The 20,454-nt window shown below is 35.1% G+C and overlaps 1 protein-coding gene across 8 annotated transcripts in view; it reads left to right on the plus strand.

Moving 5' to 3' along the window:
• CD36 (CD36 molecule) overlaps positions 1-20,454 on the plus strand; it is a 75,878-nt gene that overhangs the window by 28,363 nt on the left and 27,061 nt on the right. For 2 of the 8 annotated variants that reach the window (XM_029928047.1, XM_029928090.1), the window contains exons 1-4: positions 8,190-8,598; positions 11,916-12,019; positions 15,604-15,696; positions 16,186-16,395. In XM_029928047.1, coding sequence (XP_029783907.1) covers positions 16,276-16,395 — 120 coding nt within the window. In that variant the 5' untranslated portion in view covers positions 8,190-8,598; positions 11,916-12,019; positions 15,604-15,696; positions 16,186-16,275. Of the gene's footprint in view, positions 1-3,185; positions 3,217-8,188; positions 8,599-11,915; positions 12,020-15,603; positions 15,697-16,185; positions 16,396-20,454 lie in introns of those variants that run through there. The other 6 variants (XM_029928066.1, XM_029928110.1, XM_029928073.1 and 3 more) reach the window with 6 other exon arrangements.

The raw sequence follows: 20,454 nt of genomic DNA on the forward strand, positions 1-20,454 counted from the left end.
GACTTCCGAGTACCACTTTGCTCGAACATTTTCAAATGATGCAGGACTCACAAGAGAAAAGCAAATTAAGAACACATCTGTTTGCGGATAGGATAAGGGACATAATCTGTCATAATCTTCTTGGTAATACTTGGATACCTGTAACTGTACAGTGAACTTCTGCCGGAGGCCGGATGCCTTTGAAAACAGAGTATCTGTTAAATGGATAATGGGAGCATGTTTGAAAAAGGAGTGAAGGGCCATATGAATTCATGGTTTCTACTGATTTAGGGATAGCTGTGCTTTTGTAAACGCAATTGAAATAAGAAATGTGAATGCAGCTCCAAATTTACATATCCCACATCACATACCCTTTTGAGAGAATACGAGAAAGATAAAAATGAAATGTCAAATAGAAATGAATCAGGATAGATTCACGTAGGGCAACCAAGGAAGAAAAGAAGCATGTGAAAGAGGGGAGTCTATACTGAGGCCAATTATAAAAATAGTATTTGGGGACATGCCTCTTTATAACATAGGAAACATTCATGAAATGTTATCGTTTTCCGTGCTTTTATGGACTTATTTTACCTCCTAATTTTACTTACAGTAGCCTTCTTTTCTTCAACCTACTGTGATGACCCAGTTTTCCCTGAGGAGTTGTAGAAAATGAGAGGAAAAACAGGCCTAGCAACATTCCTGGATCATATCCAGAAACTGTTCTTTAGTCCTTGGAACGCCTGGAGGATGCTGTTCTAAGCCTTGTACATGCGGGTTGGGAAAACAATGATATTCTCAGCATTCACCCTGAACAGGAAAGCACTGTGCTCTTAACAAAAGGAGCATCACAGAGTCCTCTGAAATGCACTCAGATAATAGAAGCACTCCAGTTCACATGTGTACCTTGACCCACGAACTGGAGGCACTGTGGCAGAGGATACTTTGCTTACCTAAATAACACAACCGAGAAAGCTTGGGCTCTAAAAGCCAAGAAAACAGTCATGTCCCAGTAGTCTCTGAGGACAGGTGAGCTAATTATGCAGAGCAAAACTAGCAGAACTAGTAGTCATGTAAGGCGGACATTCTACAGCAATTTAGACTCCATAACCTAATATTGATTTCTTGAATCACAACCTCAGAACAAAAGAGAAGCATAACAATCAGGAATCTGAAGGGGATGGTCAAGGATAAACTGGTTCTGAGTGCTTGGTTGCTTGCTGGCGAGCCAACACGCTGGCAGGTACTTGGACAGAGCAGGTGCTGACGCTGCCTGACCCCACCTTCGCTTCCCCTGGTAGTTACCACAAGGTCAATTCCTTTATCAATTCCTTTGTCAGTGCCCTATATTGCAAAGCAAACTTCAATGCTGCTGCTGAAGTATCAAAGCCAAAATGAAGTTTAATAGGCAAGTCAAACTGCTTTATGATTCAAAATTAAAGTGTGGAGATCACAACGGGAAGGTTTTACTCTACCTCTGATATGTAGTAACTTTTCTCATGCAAGCAGGTACCAGCAATCACAGAGACACATGGAGGGCAGTTGGAGGGTTTTGACATTTTAGAATTCTGCTGAATTCATTTATCTGTCTCAGGGAACATAGAGTGCTGGTGTACCACTTTTTATTTTGTCTGGATTCTAATGTTTATAGCGTCTGGAATGTACCCATGAAATATGTCAAGAAAGTGATTAAAATGACCTATAATATTTCTGGGTAAACATTTGCTTTTGGAAATTTTATCAGATATATACATATACATTCAATGTTTTTGTTGTTTCTCTTATAAACTATTGTATGAGGCATGATTCAAACAGGAAAATACATTTAGAGTAAAATGTTCCTTCTTGGAATCCTATGGATTCTTAGAAATTTTAAGAATATATTTCAAGATCTTCCATGGAATTAATTTGAGAAGTAACACTCTAAACCAAACTTGCTGATCTCTTTGAAGACTGAAAACTCAGGCTTGTTGAAGGACTAACCCTTCCCCTAAGCCCACTAAGAACCAACCTGGGCAGTGATGGTCTTTTATATTTCGTTAAAATGTTGTGTCACTCAGATAGATGTAGGGTTTATCCCACTTCAAACAAACAGAAAAAGAAAGCTATCTGGAATATATTTTTTCCTGTGTAGTGATTTTTTAAGTAAATTATCATTGTATAACGTGTTTCTTAGAAACATTTTTTTCTATCTTTAAAAATAAACCTAATTAGGTTGGTCTGCTTCTATGCCCCTGAAAGAGTGTGAGCACACACACGTACGTACAGGTATGTGTATGTAACTCTTGGAGAAATCTGACGGCCAAGTGTCGTGCATCTCTAAACTTAAGGCAACAGGTTGTCAGATGGCATGGATGTCCATATAATTTTTAATTGTCTCTAGTGTGGTTAGCATGTCTCTATTAAATGGAATAAAATCACTCTGAGTTTCAATATCCATCTTTTTTTCTTTGATTAAACTTTTTTTTTTTTTTGCTTTTATACATTTGTCACACTCTTCAACTTTTTACTGGTGTTTAAACAGAGTAAAAAAACTACTGATATTTTAGCGTTTTTGAAGCACAGCCTTTTGATGAAGTCATGAGCTAAGGAGAATGTAAACTGATGTCCCTAATCCTTCTTAAAATTATCTTATTTATTTAATTTTAAGACCCCACTTCAGGACTATCTCTAGTCAGATCACATTTCTTAACAATAAAATGTGTTTTAATTTGTTGTTGTTCTTGTTTTTTATATTTCAACTGAATAGTTTTTTTACATATATATTTCTGGCCTGTGAAATTTCAAACTCATTGATTGTATTTTCCCCCAACCTTTTTAAATTTGGCATTTGTTAACTGTTTTCTTTATTGATTGTTGTGCCTTTTTTCTTACTATTTCACCATGCCATGTTTTCAGGCCTCGTTATCGTTTTACCTGAATATGTCTTGTTTTCCCCCAAATAACATCGCATCTACTGTATGAAGACAAATTACCCTGACGATCATGCTGATCATACCATGTCCTTACGTTTCTTAGTATCATTTAAATGTTGACTTACTCTATTTCCCCTTGGAGAGTTGAGTCAGCTTTGCAAACTGTTCAAGTAAAGATTAGGTCTGTCAACAGTTTTAGATGGCCTGCGAAATTTACATATTGATTTGGCCCCGCCCACATGAGTACTATCTACATATACAGAGGTGCTCGCTCTTAAATTTCTTTCACACACAGCTCCTATCATGGCTTCTGTTAAACATATGGGTAAGTTTATTTTATAATTTTAATGCAGTATGTTTGCTTGTGTCCTGTCTTTTGACTTACTAGATCACATGCTTTAAGTCTAAACTTTAATTAGCCTGATAGCCTACATTTTACCTTTCATAGTGTCCTTGAAATTCTCTTTAAAAGGCCATCTTAGAAACCTCTCTTTTAGTCTCTCAAGCTTTCGCTGGCATTACATTATACTGTTATCTCTTAACTACATAGTTAAGAGATATATATTAATATATATTTATTTATTTTTATTCCTGCATGTGAAGTCCTTCCTCACCATAGAAAACAGGTAGAGCATGCCATTGGTCTCATACTTTCACAAATAAACAAGGTAGCAATTGAAAATGATAGATGTTTATCTATGTGTGTACACGTGCATAAATGTTTGCCTATGTATGTGCATATAAATCTCTGTGGTTATTTATCCCCAAGGATTAAATGATAAAACAAATTTTATTTGTAGTTTGACACTGGTAACTGATGTTTTGAGATAGTGTACACATCTTTAGAAAGATTTTATTTAATTGCAAAATAATTGTTACTAGTTTCAGAATATGTTCACTGTTCATTGTTATGATCAAATATCATTTTCCTCTTAATGTAACATCAGGTTATTTAAAATTATTAATGTATACAAAGGTGTTGAAAAAGTATATAAAATTAGGTAGTGATCAAGAACTTTTTATTCTCTTTTTTTTCTTTCAGAAAAGAGTATAGGTACTTTATTTATCTGGGTTTTAATCATAGGTTTGGCACATACTAGCTTTGCAACCTCCTCTAGTTGCTGAAAGAGCCCAGTGGGTGGTATGACAGGTCAACAGGTAATAGAGGTGAAATGCTTTGTTCAACAACTGACAGACAGGAAGCCTCCAGTGTGTGTTAACTCCCTTAATATATCATCGTCATAATTTTTAGGTCTTTGCTTATCCATACGGTCTACAATTGCAATGTGAATTATGCCAAGATTGTTCTTTTCATTTCCTGAACTGTAGAAAAAAATCACTTAAATAATTCCATCTCCTAACAGAAGCTGCAGACAGATTTAAATTCAGTAAACCTAATATCTAATTTGATCTACAGCTCTAGGGTGTGGGTGGACCTCGTATGATTATCCTCTTTGGCAAGAAAGGAAATCAGAAATACAATGACTGTGTGTTACTGAGTTCACAAATCCTGTTGCTATTAATAATGTGATCAGAACTCAGGCCATGTGAACCCTCTTCTAGAACTCTTAAAATTCGTCTATCATCTGCTTCTCAAATATGTTGCAATTTTTGTCATTCAGCTTACTTTACTCTTCCTCTTTTACGTGGCTAGTGTGAAATTCCATGAATCAGCTTATCTAAAAATACTGTTACAAAGGATTTTCTAAACCATACAAATGCTAAAATGTTTATTGTATTTAATACTTCTGAAGTAAAGAGAGTCTTTCAACGTATGACAAAATATGTAAAAGGAAATTACTGTGAAAGTTAATGGCATAAAAGTTTTTAAATTTTAGTAATAGAACAATACAATAAAAATAAAGTTGAAAATAGTAAAAAAGATTTTTTTTGTCAAATGTCAGAAGGCTGGCTGGTTCCTTACTAATCAAAGAAAGGACAAACAATGTCAAAGAAAAAAGATGAGCAAGGATATTATCACAAGTATGAAAATATAAATGGCTGATACACTTAAGAAAATAGGTTAAACTTCATTCAGTTGAATATTTACCAATGAAAAAGTACTCGTTAAAAACTGAAGAGTTCAGTGTAAAACTGTGTATGTAGTCAGGCATTCTCAGACAGTGTTACTACCCACTAATAATCTCACTTACTGCTGTTTATTGGTGTCCTAGAACACGTAAACAAAACTATATACACACGCAATCATACCGTAGTAATGTTGTATGGTGACAGCTGAGAATGACACCTGTGGTGAGCATAGCGTAACATAGAGCTGTGGACTCACCATGTCATACACCTGAAACTGACTTTGTGTCAGCTATACTCAAAGATTTTAAAAACTACGGATGAATTTTTAGCAGTTTTTGGTAAGATCAAAGAACTGCAAATAAAAGTATGTCCATTAAGTAGAAGATCAGTTATTTAAAAGATAATACATTCTTTAGTATGAAATATTTTTCAATGATGGAAAAAGGGAGCACTAACTCTATCCAAAATATGAGACTATCTCCAAGGCACGTAATAGGAGAAGAGTCAAGTTTCAGAAGGTATGATATGGGGTATGAATGATCCCATATACATTAAGTATGTAAATTTGAAAATTCATAAAACTATAGGGGGTGGTAGAGAATGTACTGAATTGGAGGTTGAAAGAAACTTCTCATTTTATGCCTTTTTATACTTTTTAATATTTTTATTAGTCCATATTAATTTAATAAATTTCCTAAAATAAACATTTGCTTAATCACCGATCATCATCATAGCAAGTGTTTACTAACACTCTATGACAGGCTCTCTGCTAAATCCTTTGTACTCTTACAATCAGTCTTTACAACAGATTAGATCCACTGTAACTAAGAGAGGTGGAGTAGTTAGCAACCAGAACACACTTTGGGAAGTGATGATTTCTGAAGTCACACTCTGCCACTGGCTTTTCCAAGCGGATCCTCTTCATCCAGATCAAACCACTGTATGTTTGTGGTACGGACGGGCGGCACAGTGACTTCTGACTTCTGGCCATTCTCACTCTTTAAGATACTGCGGTTATAACAGTTGTTGTGTGTGTCCATTTACTTAACTGCTTACCACTCTGGGGATTCAGCAGTGAGCCAACCAAGTGTCCCCCTCCTCATGGAGCCAACATTCCAGCACATGTAAAAACAGGACCAAAAAACTAGCCCAATAGATGGCTGATGGTGCTATGTGATCTGAAGAAAATAAAACAGAAGTGAGAAAAGAATGGAAGGGGCTTGAGTTTCAGTGTCTAGTAATCAGGCCCCGTCAATTCCCCTTACTTTGTTCTTATTAAGAACTTCTTAGTTTTGCTCATTTTTTTATTTAAAAAAATAAGAGTAAGTGGTCATTGAACTTCTAACCCCCACTCAATAGAACCAGTACCCAGTAACCTCAGGATTCACTTGTCTGTTTGGTCCCAAACCCGATGTGGTCTCTCACAAAGAAGGGTTCCCAAAGAACTGTGTCTAAACTGACTTTATTATGTTCAAAGTTTTATCCTTCATTACACTAGATGTTTCTAGTGCTGTAGTGGATTAACATAAGGCAAGGGTACTCTCAGATAAAATATATCTTTCCAAAATACTGTGGGTACATAATCTTTTTAAAATGAAAACCTCAACATTCTTTACTCAGAAATGGGTGCAGCATTTTTCTGCCTTATTGTTCAATGTATATATTTTGCTCAAAATCTAAATAAATGATTGCAGATTATACTTAGCTGTGCTTTCTCTGGGTGTTAGCACACAAGACTTGGAAAGCTCCTCAGGAACGCTGTCTCTGAGACTGAACGCAGCTGCCTCTGGGAATGTAAATTTGATTCTTTGGCCTCCTCTTGGGAGTGTGTGACATTTTCCTCTCCAGAGACAGTCAGAGGGTTTGGAGGGCATTAGGCTATGATGAGTGATCCAAGTAAGTTGAGAGTCAGTTTAAAGCATCTATTGTGCTTTTATTTCTTCTGAAATATATTTCTCTAATAGTATTCATAATTTCATAATTTAATAATCCTTTCAATGTTTAAAATATGCTCTTTAAAACAGGTACTATCAGAACTCCTGTGTTGGTGTGCTATTTCTCAATTTTTGTATGAAGGGCAGGGGGCGTGAGTGTGTTAGAATTAAAGTTGAGAAGAAAATATATCAAAGCAGCTTTAATACAATAAAATAGGTGTTCTTAATCAAGATATTCATTAAAATAGCCTTTTTCTACCTTTTTACTAATATAGCAAAAGTCAGAAATCACAGTTTAAAGAAATCCTCTTCAAGCTACCTGAAATCTGTGTAAGTTATTCTTTTAAAATAGCATAAATCACATGGAGATTGTCCAAGGCCATTTCTACTTTATCCTGATTAAGTGGTCTAAAGTATGAAAAAATAAGTTCCAATATACCTAAAGTATTAATATCTAAGTATTAGTTTTTAAATAAATGTGTCAGTAAAAATACCTTGGAAAAATAAAGTAATGCCTGAGGGAAAAAGAGCACTCTGAATTCCTTTTCAGTTGTATTGCACTGCTAACAAATGAAAAGATGCACCACATACTTGGAAGGGGCCAGCACGGCCAACCCACTGATAAGAACTGGTTTAAATAAGATCTAATGGACTAAACATATTTCTGCCTGTTATTGTTAGCTTGCTTTATTTCAAGGTTGACTTGGAGACATTTATTCAGCTGGCCTGATAGATGACAGGTTAACTGTCTAAAGAGTTTGATCTCTTCCATGATTTTGAGAACTAATCTGTAAGAACGGGTTCTTAGTCTTGAGGGTCTTTCCCCCACAAGGCTTCTTATTTTTATTAGGCTTTAAAATACCTTTCTTTTAAAGTAACTTACTTTTATGCTTTTTTTTTTTTTTTTATTAAAAGGTCATCTTATGTAATATGTTTAAATGCTATTTAATAGTTGTAATTTGGGTGAAGAAATTTAAGGGAAATTAAATTTTTTATTTTCATAGGGAGATTGTCCTCTGCTCACGAAACTTATGTAAAACTAAAAGTGATAAACAGTTAAGAATTTCCAGTTAAAACAATATGCTATTTCCTTTTTTTAAAGTCTGTTTGTCATCTTTGTTGATAGGGTCTCTGTTTTCAAAATCCTTAGTCTTTATGTATGTCAAATTAATGCGGTGTAGAAAAGTACATTTTAGTTCAACATTATGAAGTTTTGTAAGCTAAGTCATGACAAGGAAGTGATACTCCTATTCTTCCCAGTTTATACTTCCCACCTCCGGACCCTGTTTGTCATCTGGAATAATGATTATGCAGTAAAACAGAATACACAGAGGCAGCTCAGCAAGTCAGTCCCTTTTGTTTCTCTGGCCTCTGACTTACTTGGATGAGAGAATGGCCAAAAAAAAAAAAAAAAAAAAAAAAGGTCTGCTGAGTATTTCAGATCTAGGGAATGGGTCCTCACCAGACCATAAAAATAGACCAGTAAGAGCTACAACAGTAGCGTGGTATGTGTGGGTTTCTTTCTTTCTTTCTTTTTTTTTCCTAATTCCTCTGGCAACAAACCACACATTGGGATGTGATGTATCTTTTTATTTTTTTTAAGCATATTTAAGCTCACACACTTTATGTAATGAGGATTTTAGTGTAGGATTTTTCTGCAGAATACCATTTGGGCCTACTAAGAACCGTCTGTTCAAATGTTTGAGCATTTGATTGAAAAATTCTTCCTAGCCTTTTTAAAGGTAAGTCATATGCTTTTTTTTTTAAATATAAAAGATTTCTATGTCCCAAATGATAGATGACTCTACTATATAAACACTCTTAAGAAGTTGTAGAGCAGTAACAACAAAAAGCTTGTCCTGTTTTATTCGAAGTCATTAGAATTTATTTAAAAATTGGGTTGTGTTGTCTTGTAAGTTGCCAATCTTTCTACATTGTATGTTTAAAAAGTATTAAAATGGTCCAATGGTCAATGATATTTTATTTTTTGATATTTAAAATCTTATGCCTGTCTATAAACATTTATTTTTTTAATATTTAAAATAATTTTTAATCTAATTAGATATTGTAAAACTTTCATTACACACATAGGCTATTTATACCTGGTTTTTAAATTAGCAATAAAATTTATCATAAAATTAATATAATGCACTAGTTATAAATGACTTAGCACTCATGTCAATATGCTTGCTAGCATGCAATTAACTACATATTACTCTACAGAGTCATTAGTGTGTTTAATTTTTTACCTGAATTTCATTAATTTTTCATGAACCTGTTAATATGGTTAAACATACTATGTATATTGGATATGTTCTTGTTAAGTATTTTTTCTCCTAATGAAAAAGATATAATCACTACCTGAATGATATATATGGTAAACTAATACTTCTAGCTATTTAGGAAGCTTATTACAAATATAAGCAAATTATTTCCTTGAATAATGATACCAAGTTTAAATAAAATATAGACCATTCTAGAAAAATTTAAAGTTGCAAATTAATTACAGAAAGTTAATTCATATATAACTGTAAATGGCATAAATTCTCTGAAGTAAATCTTACACAGTTTCTAGGTACCGAGAAACCTAGTGAACGATGTTTTAAAAATGTTTACATGTATTTTTCACTCCTCTTCTATGTCATTTTAAGTTATTAATGTCTTTTGAATCTAAAATAAACATTGCTTTCATTATTGGCTCATAAAATAACCAAAATGAAATTTTTAAAAAGTTTTATTATGCAGAGTCCAGTGGCCCACTGGATTTTATGAGAGAAAAATATGTAGAAAATTTTTATTTACCAGAAGCATGATTAAGCCAAAACAATGAATCAAATAAATACACAACCGTCAGCTATGAGGTTAGCCTGGGAAGAATATCATAATTACAGTTGGAGAGTACATGGACAGAATGAACAGAAATTTTTGGAATTTCTAATTGCCTCCTTTATTTTTTATGAAAATGTTTGGGCATGTTTATTCCAACACATTTGAATCTTGGGAGTTTTTTGTTTCTGAAGGAATTCTGTAACTATATTTTTATTTAATTGTAAGCGATTTTAGTTCACTGGCCCAAGTTATGGCTAAAAGTTTCAAATAGCATCTTCTAAGCTAGCAGCTGCCTCTCCATTTGGGTGATATTCTAAGTTTCTATATGTAAAAATAAGAATTTCATCAGATTTTATTGTAATGTAAGTGTTTTACAAATCTTTCCTATTTGTGTAGACTGTATATATTTGATTTCTAAAAAATATTTGGCTATATGAAATAAGACTATACTGCTTAATAGTAAAGTTGTTCAAAATAAATTTCATGATGTCAAAATAACATTTCCTATGATAAGAATTTTTATACCAATCTCATTTACTTTTATTTGGCATTAACAATCTTATTTGATGAGTGATATAGCTGTTTTAGAGAAAATTAAGCCACAGAGAAACTATGCTATTAGGACCCAAAATTGAACCTAAATCACTTGACTTCAAATTCCAGAGTCTGAACCATTGTAAATCATATGGCATCTTACTATTTATACTATAATTTGAGATGGGAAAAAATAGCATTCCTGTCTGAGGTTCAAAGATCAAGAAGAGCTCTGGACAATTCTATTTAAACTAACATGACTTTAAGAGAATCATTTCAAACCTACAGTAATCCTGTAAGCAAGTACTCCAAAAGATAGGCTTTTTCTAGAAGGATCTTTAGTATGATATATGAAGTCCAATATACTTACTGTTTTAAGACTACCACCAAGTTTTAAATTGTAATATTTGAAAGTATAATTTGGTGATGTGTCTTATTGTTTCATATTAAAGATGTTTATTTCTAAATTTAAACATTTTTTTAACTTTTATTTATTTTTGATGGAGACAGAGCATGAGTGGGGGAGGGACAGAGAGGGACACACAGAATCTGAAGCAGGCTCCAGCCTCTGAACTGTCAGCACAGAGCCCAATGCAGGGCTCAAACTCACAGACCATGAGATCATGACCTGAGCCTCAGCCACCCAGGCACCCCTAGCTCCACTTATTCTAATAGGATAAAAAAAAGACTGTGATAACTTCAATAAGAAAAGATATTGGAGAACTTCTCATCTAGTTATTTAAGAGTCTTCTCCAGAGCCCTTGGGTTCTGTGAGGATGACTCAGAACCCAAGTGAAGTGTGACACGGAGGGAAAAGGCCACAGTTCTTGCCCCCTTTTACCAGAGGCTTTCTGTTTATATTTTGGAATTGCATGTGAAGAATTCTATTTCTAAACAGAAATTTATAAAATACTGATCTAATGGCCTTCTGTTTTTACATAATAAAATGTAACCAGATTTAAATTTTTGATTTACACCCATTGCAAATAGCTGGAATTTGAATCTGCATCTTACTCATGTCTAGGAAATCATGTCTGTGTAAACACACCTAGATAGAGTGTGGGGTCAGAATGCGAAAAGGAGTTTAATTTTGAAAGCTAACTTTCATCATTCATACCCAACTTGTTAAATTAATCACCCCCAAAACTCCAAAAACTGGGTTCTGTGGACAGATACTGTGTTTATTAGGTGAAGAAGGCCATGTAGCAAAAGAACAGTGCAATGTGCGTGTGGTTGAAAAAAGAAGTGTGGTCTGGTTTTCAATTCTAAGGAAATGTGGAAGGAAACTTTATGGATACAGTAAGAAATCTGAGATACTCACTCATGAGGAAGAAAATGTCATTCCAGTCCTGGCATTCATTTATGGTACAAATACTCTTGTAATCTGAAGCTTTTTCAAGTTTTGCAGTTTACATCCTGGGAAATTTTACCTCTGGGTCATGCCTTTTCTGGATGGAGTTTCCCACAGAATACAGCTTTATCCACACATGGCAAGAATTACAGATTCTCAAGGAATTTTCTCTGATTTTCTTATCTATTTATTGGAAAGGTTTCTTATAGCTCAGTCTCTCAGTTTCTACCACCGGGTTTCCAATATGGGGAAAGGCATGACGCCCATTAATTCATTCTGGAAACACTCCACTGATTTGACAAGAAAAAATAAAGAAAAAATGTACTCTTTTTCCTTCTTTCAAAGATAACCCAAGGGGATAAAAACACTCACAAATTCTACAAAAGGAATAGGATTTATAATATATAAACTGATAGGATACAGCTGATCTCCCTCTAGTCTCCAGAAAGGTATGTGATAAGTGATATTTTAAAATATGCCTTTTTCTTTTCTTTATACAAGTCTCAACAATTGCTTTTTCTTTCCTGTACCTGTGATGATTCTTTGCCTTCTGAATTTATGTACTTGAAGCAAGCAGTAAATTATTGCAGATCTCAATGTCTTGTCTATTTTTAATGAAGTGAAATAAATTACTATTTTAATATGTAAGGAAATTGTTATTAAGAAAACCAAGTGTGCAAGACACAAATTTACAAGACTTAGCTACATTTGAGAAAAGAATGGGGACAAACTACACTTTTATTTTTTGCTGAAGAAAAACATGGGTGGAAAACTGGTGAATAGAATGTGTTGTAACCTGAACTTTTCTCTTATGTACTCAGCGTGTGTCTTACATGATGTGTTTGGCCCTCCTTTGCCTCAGGTGAATAAAACTAAATTTAATACTAGGAAGCATAAAGTTAAAGGAGGAGTTTAATAAGAATACTTAATTACTCATGGTATCAAGGCACCGAAGGATAATAAACGAACCCAAGTAATGTCAAATATCTTGTGTATTATTAGGGGGAAAAGTTGAAAACTTACAACAAAGTAAAAAAGTGAGTCAATCAGTTAAAAATTTGAAAAAAGTACATAAACTCAGTCTCTCAAAAGTAGTAGTACATGTGTGAAGTAATGTTAGATTAATACTTAATCTAAGCTTTGCTTATGTATCATCCAGACCAGTGTTATCCCAACAACTATGTAATGGTGTAATTCAACAGAATAAATTACTTGATACTTCTTTTTGTTCTGGTGAGCTTGACTCAACAGCAGTAGGATGAGTGCACGATCTTACATCGTTTTAATTTTAATGCAGACAGAGCCTATGTAGGACCCAGGCATGCCCATTACTTGACATGTCTGGAGCTCAGGGTGCTTAAAACCCACAATCATGAGTTTCTAGGTTTATAAAGGAAGGAATTGGACAGCATGTGCCATTGCGTGGGTCCTTCAGTGGACATTCTTGGGACTCTTCGCCCCTTATAGCAACTCTCCTCTGTAGTACACAGGCTATTTGAATAAAGGAGAGTAATTATGGAAAAAGTCCAATTCACAACTAGGTTATGGCACATAATCTGGAAAAGGGCATATATGTGCACAAAACATTTTAGTTAACAACACATATATCAGAGTTGCAAATGACATTAATAGGAGTAAAGTTCTTTAGTGTCATTTATATAGAACATAAAATAATTTTCCAAAAGGGATAATTTAATATTTGAGTTGTTTATGTTTTTATTTATTTATTTACTTGTTTTGCAAGGGGAGGGGCAGAGGGAGAGAGGGAGGGGGGGAGAGAGAGAGGGAAGGGAAAGGGAAGGAGGGACTCCCAAGCTGGCTTCTTGCCATCAGTGCAGGGCCCAACATGGGTCTCCACCTCACGAATCATGTGATCATGACTTGAGCCGAAAGCAAGAGTCAGATGCATAACCAACTAAGCCACCCAGGCACCCCTTCAGTTGCCCTTTAAAAATAGAATCATGAAGGACTCCTGGTTGGTTCAGTCAGTTAAGGGGCTGACACTGACTCAGGTCATGATCTCGTGGGAGTTCAAGCCTTGCCTTGGGCTCTGTGCTGACAGCTTGGAGTCTGCAGCCTGCTTCAGATTCTGTGGGTCTCTCTTTGCCCCTCCCCTACTCATTCTTTGTCTGTCTCTCTCAAAAATAAACACTTAAAAACAGTAAAAAATCGATGTATGATACCATACAAAGAAAACTGTAATTTGACTCCAGGGATTTCCTTTCCCAATTTTTAATTAGTTTTGCAAAGCCATAGGTTTCCAAAGAGATTCTCCTAGAGCTTCCTCAAAGAAAGGAGTGTGTCAGGTGGGAGTGAGGAGACCAAGCTGAGAATCAAGGTCACAGGGCTGCCACCACTGTTGTTCTCCATAGTCATTCTGCCTATTGGTCTTCCATGTAAGGATATGAAGAACTGGTTCAAGTACTTAAAAACTGCTGATCTCATCCTAGCATCTTACTTTAAACATGAGGAAACTGAGGTCCTGAGAGATTAAGTGATTTGCCCATCGTCGTCTGGCAAGATGAGAGGCACAGCAGTCTTTGGTTTAAGCTCTACTAGTCTACTGGTCTCAACTATACTAGGTTAGATGCCTGTCATGATTGATCCTTTAGGTATAACTTGAAAATGAGGGGTAGAGAATGGGATATGAAATGAGTAGTCAGTAAGATATTATTTAATAGGCTCCCCTGAATATGAGTATTTGTCCGTAGTATACAGACCACCCTGATGGATAGCAGGTTACATGATTTCAAAGGGCAGAGGAAGCTGTTCTTCACATTCCACCCCCAAACAATACAAAGCAAACACCACTTGCTCAGTGAGATATGGAAGTCTAGGGGAAAATCAAATCTCTTGTTCAGGCTTATAGAGTGTCCTTTTACACTGAAAACAAACAAACAACAAAAAACATGTGATACTAATAGTCCTCACACTTCTTAGCTACCAGAACCTCAGTGTGAATGAGTTCAGTTCACCCCCCTTGACAGTGGAAGTATCTTAGTTATAAGGTACGGGTAAAGGGAGATCACAAAGATGGTAAAGGGTAAAGAAAAATAAAATTGCCATCAGAAAACTTTGTAACATTATCTTTCACCATTTTGAGGAAAAGTCTAATTTTTCTTATTTTCTTAGCTATGCAAGCAATATTCCTGAAAAACTAAATGGTTTCTCTGGTGGAAATAAGTTCTAATAATATAAGGGTGGCACTTGTGTTGCAACAAAGCTGTGGAGGGAAAATCTGAGACCTTAGCAAAGTATAACTTTTGTTACTACATTTACAGTATTGACAATAATAATTGGCATGAAACTTTTTTTTAATCTATAATCTCCATTCTGTTGGCATTTATGTTTTCTATGACCCTGGGCACTGAAGTAAGCTACAGAGGAGCCCCATTTAAAAAAATACTGTTAGAACCAAAGTATGAATGTGTTCTAAAATATAAGAAGTAATAAATTCTTACTAACTTTGTTACAATACAATTCACTCATTTCATACATCATTTTCTTTAACCTTTATGAAATAACCACATAGTGTATGTAAAGGTACCAAAATTAGACTGACTAGGGGAAATACACACTGGCACAAATTAGTTGATTGTAACAGAATTGGTGTGAATCAAATGCCCATGATGACAAAATATGCAACTGCATATGTAAAAGCAAAACAAAAACAAACCAACCCTCTGAGACTAGGAGCAAAGAAATATCTATGATTAAACATCCTTTACAATATGTATGTTCTTTAAATTCTTCCCACCTTTAGGGTATTCAAAAGTCTCATGAATTATTAACGATTATTAAAATGAAATTGAAAGTAAAGTACATTCTTTAAAATATTTAAATTTTAAGTTTAAATATCCTTTAAATTTTTCATTTTTTAACACTTTATAAAAAAAAATTCAGGCATGATCTCAGTATTCTTCAAAGGAGACTTTCTTCTAATAGTGATTATAACTTTGGTGTTATTAGACAATATAAAAATAGTATTGAATTACTGACAATGTAACCATATTTTTTTGTTTTGTTTAAACAGATAGCTTACAAATGATTAGAAGAATTAATTCTTTCTGAGACTCCTTGGATCATTTCTTATAAAATTCATATCTTGCTGTCTACTTGTGATAAGGTATAGTAAAAGCAGTGTGTTACGATACTTGCTGAGCACTGGACAGAGAAGATATGGGTGGGGTACCTCCAGTTTGCAGGGCAAGACCAGGCAGGATGTGGGGCACTGTGTGCTGTGGTGAAGCTGGATAAAGAGCGGAGACACATCTAAGTGTCCTGGGCTGCGGGTAGATAGATGAGGGAGAAAGTACAGTAAGCAACTGCTCCTTAGATAAGATTTCAGTGTCAATCATCCATAGGAAGAACATTTTAAAAGAGGGGAATTTTAAAGAAATACTCTATATGACAATCTTTTTTTTTTTTTTCTTCCACTAGTAAATAGTGACAAGCAAGAAGGGGGAGGACCTAACCTGAAAGTCAGTTTCATAAAACAAAAAGTATTTGCTTATTTATAACTGGTGAGATGCTTGTTCAGTTGGGTTTTCTTTGTACTTTGATCTTCTTGTACTGATACTTAAGCTTCTGTTTTATGATCTCTTTCTAATACTAGGACCAGACCTCTGTAAACCACCTACCTGATCAGACCTGGGAATTCAAAAGAAGCAGGTGCTCAACCTTAATTTTTCCCTTGATTAAGAAAATGGGCTGTGACCGTAACTGTGGGCTCATCGCTGGTGCTGTCATTGGTGCAGTGTTGGCTGTGTTCGGAGGTATTCTGATGCCAGTCGGAGACATGCTTATTGAAAAGACAATCAAAAAGGTACAAGTAGTCTAAAGGATATCTCTTGTCATTCTGATCCAGTCTGTCTTCAGTTCCTGTTTCGCTGTGATACCTGTTTCGTATTTCATGGTAGCTGGCAATGTTGTATCTTTATTACAAAGGTGATTATGAGCCACTGCAACTTCATACAATAGAGAAATGTTAAAAGTATAATGGACTTTTAACATGAATGCATCACTGTCTTAAGTATAATATACAAATTCTCATAAAAGCTGTTTAGAGGTATGCAGGTTAGTAGAAATAATTGCTTTTCATTGTGTTTAAACTATATCGATAAGCTTTTGAATGAGAAATAAATATGTATATTTGGTGTATTTTATATAAGTTTATAATTGTGTTTAATGAAGCAGAAATCTTTGGTAAAACTGGTATAATTTTTTTTGATTTGGTAAACTGTTGCTTATTATAATATATGTAGTAACACTGTTTTATAAACATTTCCTATTTACAAAGGTTTATACTAATTCTGCAAAAATACTTCCAGAAATGTTATGTAGGACATGTGTCAGCATATATGCAATGAGTTGGCTGTAGTTTTAACAAAAACTAGAGTGATTCAATAGCCAGACTTTGCAAAACGAACTAGAATTCATCTCTTGCCCTCCTTCCTTTTATCGTGCTTCCCATTCACCAACTTGAACCGAGAGAAGGTTGGAAAACTAGAATAAGAAGCATATCTGCTCATGTCCTAAACCAACGGGTAGCAAATTCAATTGGCTTCAGGGGTTTGGAGACAGAGTTTTAGAAAAAAAGACAAGACTGAAGCTTCTAAGAACATTCCAAGAACAAGATAACATAAGCACAGGGATAACTGTGAACTTTGAGAATGTGTATCCTGCCCTACGGTATGCTCAGGTTTTTTGCACATAATCCTGGACAAAAAACACATACCTGAGTGCCAGCCTCCGCTCTCAGCCTGCTAGGCTGTCAGTGCCTCGGCAGAGGTTTTGCAGTGCACAAGAACACGCAGAATCAACTCATAAAATGGGCTACACCTATCCGTTTATACTGGCATTTTTGTCGGTGCCAAAACCTTTACTTCTCTCATCCACTCATACCTGTTTGACATCTTGCTCTTGGTATGAATATAAATAAATACCATTTATTTCACTGAAGCATTGACTTGACAAATTAATATGAATAATTAATTTTACATCTAGTTATTCATAGAAAGTACCATTTTTCAGTATTTCTTTATTTAGCTAAAAATGATAAAGGTTTTAAACTTAAAAGAAATGGTCTTCCTATAGTTCTTGTGTTAGTATCAAAGATCAACATAGGACACTAGGACATTACTGAGGTAATAGTGCCTGTATATATAGAGGTGCTATATTTGCTCAATAATAACAGGCATTTCTATCTTTTCTATTGCTAATGGATTGCAAATCTTCAACCCCATGGATTTAACTTTAGAAAATATTGTAGGGGTGACTGGGTGACTCAGTTGGTTAAGTGTCTGTCTTTGGCTCAGGTCATGATCTCATAGTTCATGAGTGTGAGCCCCACATCAGGCTCTCTGCTTTCAGCACAGAGACTGCTTTGGATCCTCTGTCCCTCCCCCTCTCTGTCCCTCCCCAACTCTACTTGCTTAGCATTTGACAGAGATGGCCTGGGTCCACATAGCTTCAGTCCAGGCAGGATGTGGGTGGCTGTGCTTGGGTAGAGAAGCCAGATAAAGGGTGAAGATGCGTGTGTGTGTGTTTATATAAATTGAATGTCATCCTCTCTTGGAATTTCCAGTTTTCTTGCTATTATTCAGGATACAGTTCAATAGGAACAGGCAGATGCTGGTGAGGTGGGGCTTATGTAACATGTGAGATAGCATTCCATTACATAGCACTCTTCCTACTCTATAAAATCTGCTTCCCTTCTGGACCTTCTGTGGAGAAAGGACAGAATCAGTATCTGTGCTAACACTCTGGCTATAATTTATCTTTTGGAAAAGTCTTCAGAATGGAAATTCCCTATAATTTCCCACTACACAGCATTTTACACTACTTTTCCCAACACACAACTGAAGTTCAGTAGCCGCATATTGTTCATTAATCTTTTTCTTCTTCATTCAAAAAAGTATTAGTACAGATAGCTTTTCTGTTCAATCATGTGCAAAGAGCTAAAATCTATTTTAACTGTCTAATGTTTATCTCTAAGTTCATAATAGCTGATCATGAGGAAATAATAGTTTTGAGATGTCAAAGAATTTACTTTTATATAGTGACAGAGTAAAAAATAATTTTTTTACTTCAACAAGTATAAAATTTAACTGGGAGAAAATCAATTCTTTATAAAGAACTGAGAATCTAGTGTACTATATGGGAATTGGCTATTTAGAAAGACAAATCTCAAAACATTCAATAACTTCTGAAAGGTGAAAGTGTTGCATTTTGAAAAAGTATAGGATTTTGAAAGTCCAAAGAGGGCTGTCATAAAGGCATTAGAGAACTGAAGAATATTACCGGAGAAGGTGTGAAGTGCAACTAAGTGCTGTAAAAGGGAAGGAAGAACATAGCATATACGGCCAAAATATGGGATCCACAAAAGAGATGATTGGAAAAACAACATGGTGTAAAATTTATGAAGCTTTGAACATCATGCAGAAGAATATTTAATTGACTATGTGATAGTCAGTAGTGGTTGGTGAGTGTTTCCTGGTATAAGTAAGAGAAAACAAGCAAACTTGCATTTAATGATGGCATGAAATGACTAAATGATCGCATGGCTTCCATTTAGTTAGTGCTATGAAGAACTTCATATACCTATTCATTTAATCTTTGCAGCTATCTATGAGGTACTCTTCCTTTACCCAGTTTAGTCAGAATATTTTAAATCGACTTGTCAACTCAGGTGGCCAAAAACACTCCATTCCCAAACCTAGACAATCTAAAGGCAGAAACTGGATGATACAGTCTTGTGCAGGAAGAGAAGAGTTGGAGAGTGAGGATACCAAAGCCAGGAGAACAGGGGGTACCTGTGTGGCTCAGTCAGTTAAGCATTCAGCTCTTGGTTTCAGCTGAGGTCATGATCTCATGGTTCATCAGTTCAAGCCCCCCATGGGGTTCTGCACTGACAATGCAAAGACCGCCTGGGATTCTCTCTCTTCCTCTTTCTTCTCCTTTCCCGCTCACACACTCCCTCTCTCTCTCTCAAAATAAATAAATATTTAAAAAGGTTTAAACAAAAAAACAAGAGAACAATGAAAAACTATGTAGGACATGGCCACTTTCAAGAAGAATTTAAGATTCTTTTTTAGGAAGATCTTTGCACGATCTGCACATTACATAACAAAGTCACTCTGGGCTAGTGTGGTGGGGCACATAGTAAGAAATGGGTGATGGAGTGTGATGGCAGTTTGGATATGGAACTAACTTAGGAGGAAGGGTAAACATACTTCAAGATGTCCAGTTGAGTTACTGGGAGAGATGGATACCTTAGGAGAATAGAAGACAGAGGTTTTGTGAGTATTTTGATGTAAACATCAATGTGTACTTCAAAGGTCAGTACTCTGATCATTGCTCTAGAGATTACAGATAACACTAAATAGTCGGCTTGCTGTCTAGAGAGCTTGAACGTCAAGACAAAAAAAAAAAGAGAGATTACTATAGGTTTTATGCATAATTCAGAGGTAGAAAAATGATTTTATGAATTAAGAAATAAAAACAAAAGAATAATTAATTTGGAGGTTCATGTGAGGCCAGTGCTCAAGAAAAGAGAAAATAAAATCCTCTGAGGCAGATGAAAAGTCAGTAAATAATGATTAGAACATGGTCACTAATGTTCTTGAAAATATATATTCAGTATGGTAGGGTAAAAGAGAGGAATGCAACAGAGAAATAGAGTACTTTCTCTTCTTGTTTTTGAAATAAGGGTTATCTGTACAATCTTTCACAAGACAAAAGGGGATGGTATGGATTTAGACCCTAGAAGGAGGAAGAGGCACAAAACTGAGATTTAAGGAAGAATGAGTTTGCAAAAATGTTAAATGATAGTTTATATTGCATGCCTACCACGTATCTATAGCCTAACACCAATCACTGGAAT

The sequence above is a fragment of the Suricata suricatta genome, chromosome 2 (genome assembly GCF_006229205.1).
Source record: "Suricata suricatta isolate VVHF042 chromosome 2, meerkat_22Aug2017_6uvM2_HiC, whole genome shotgun sequence".
Taxonomy (NCBI): Eukaryota; Metazoa; Chordata; class Mammalia; order Carnivora; family Herpestidae; genus Suricata; species Suricata suricatta.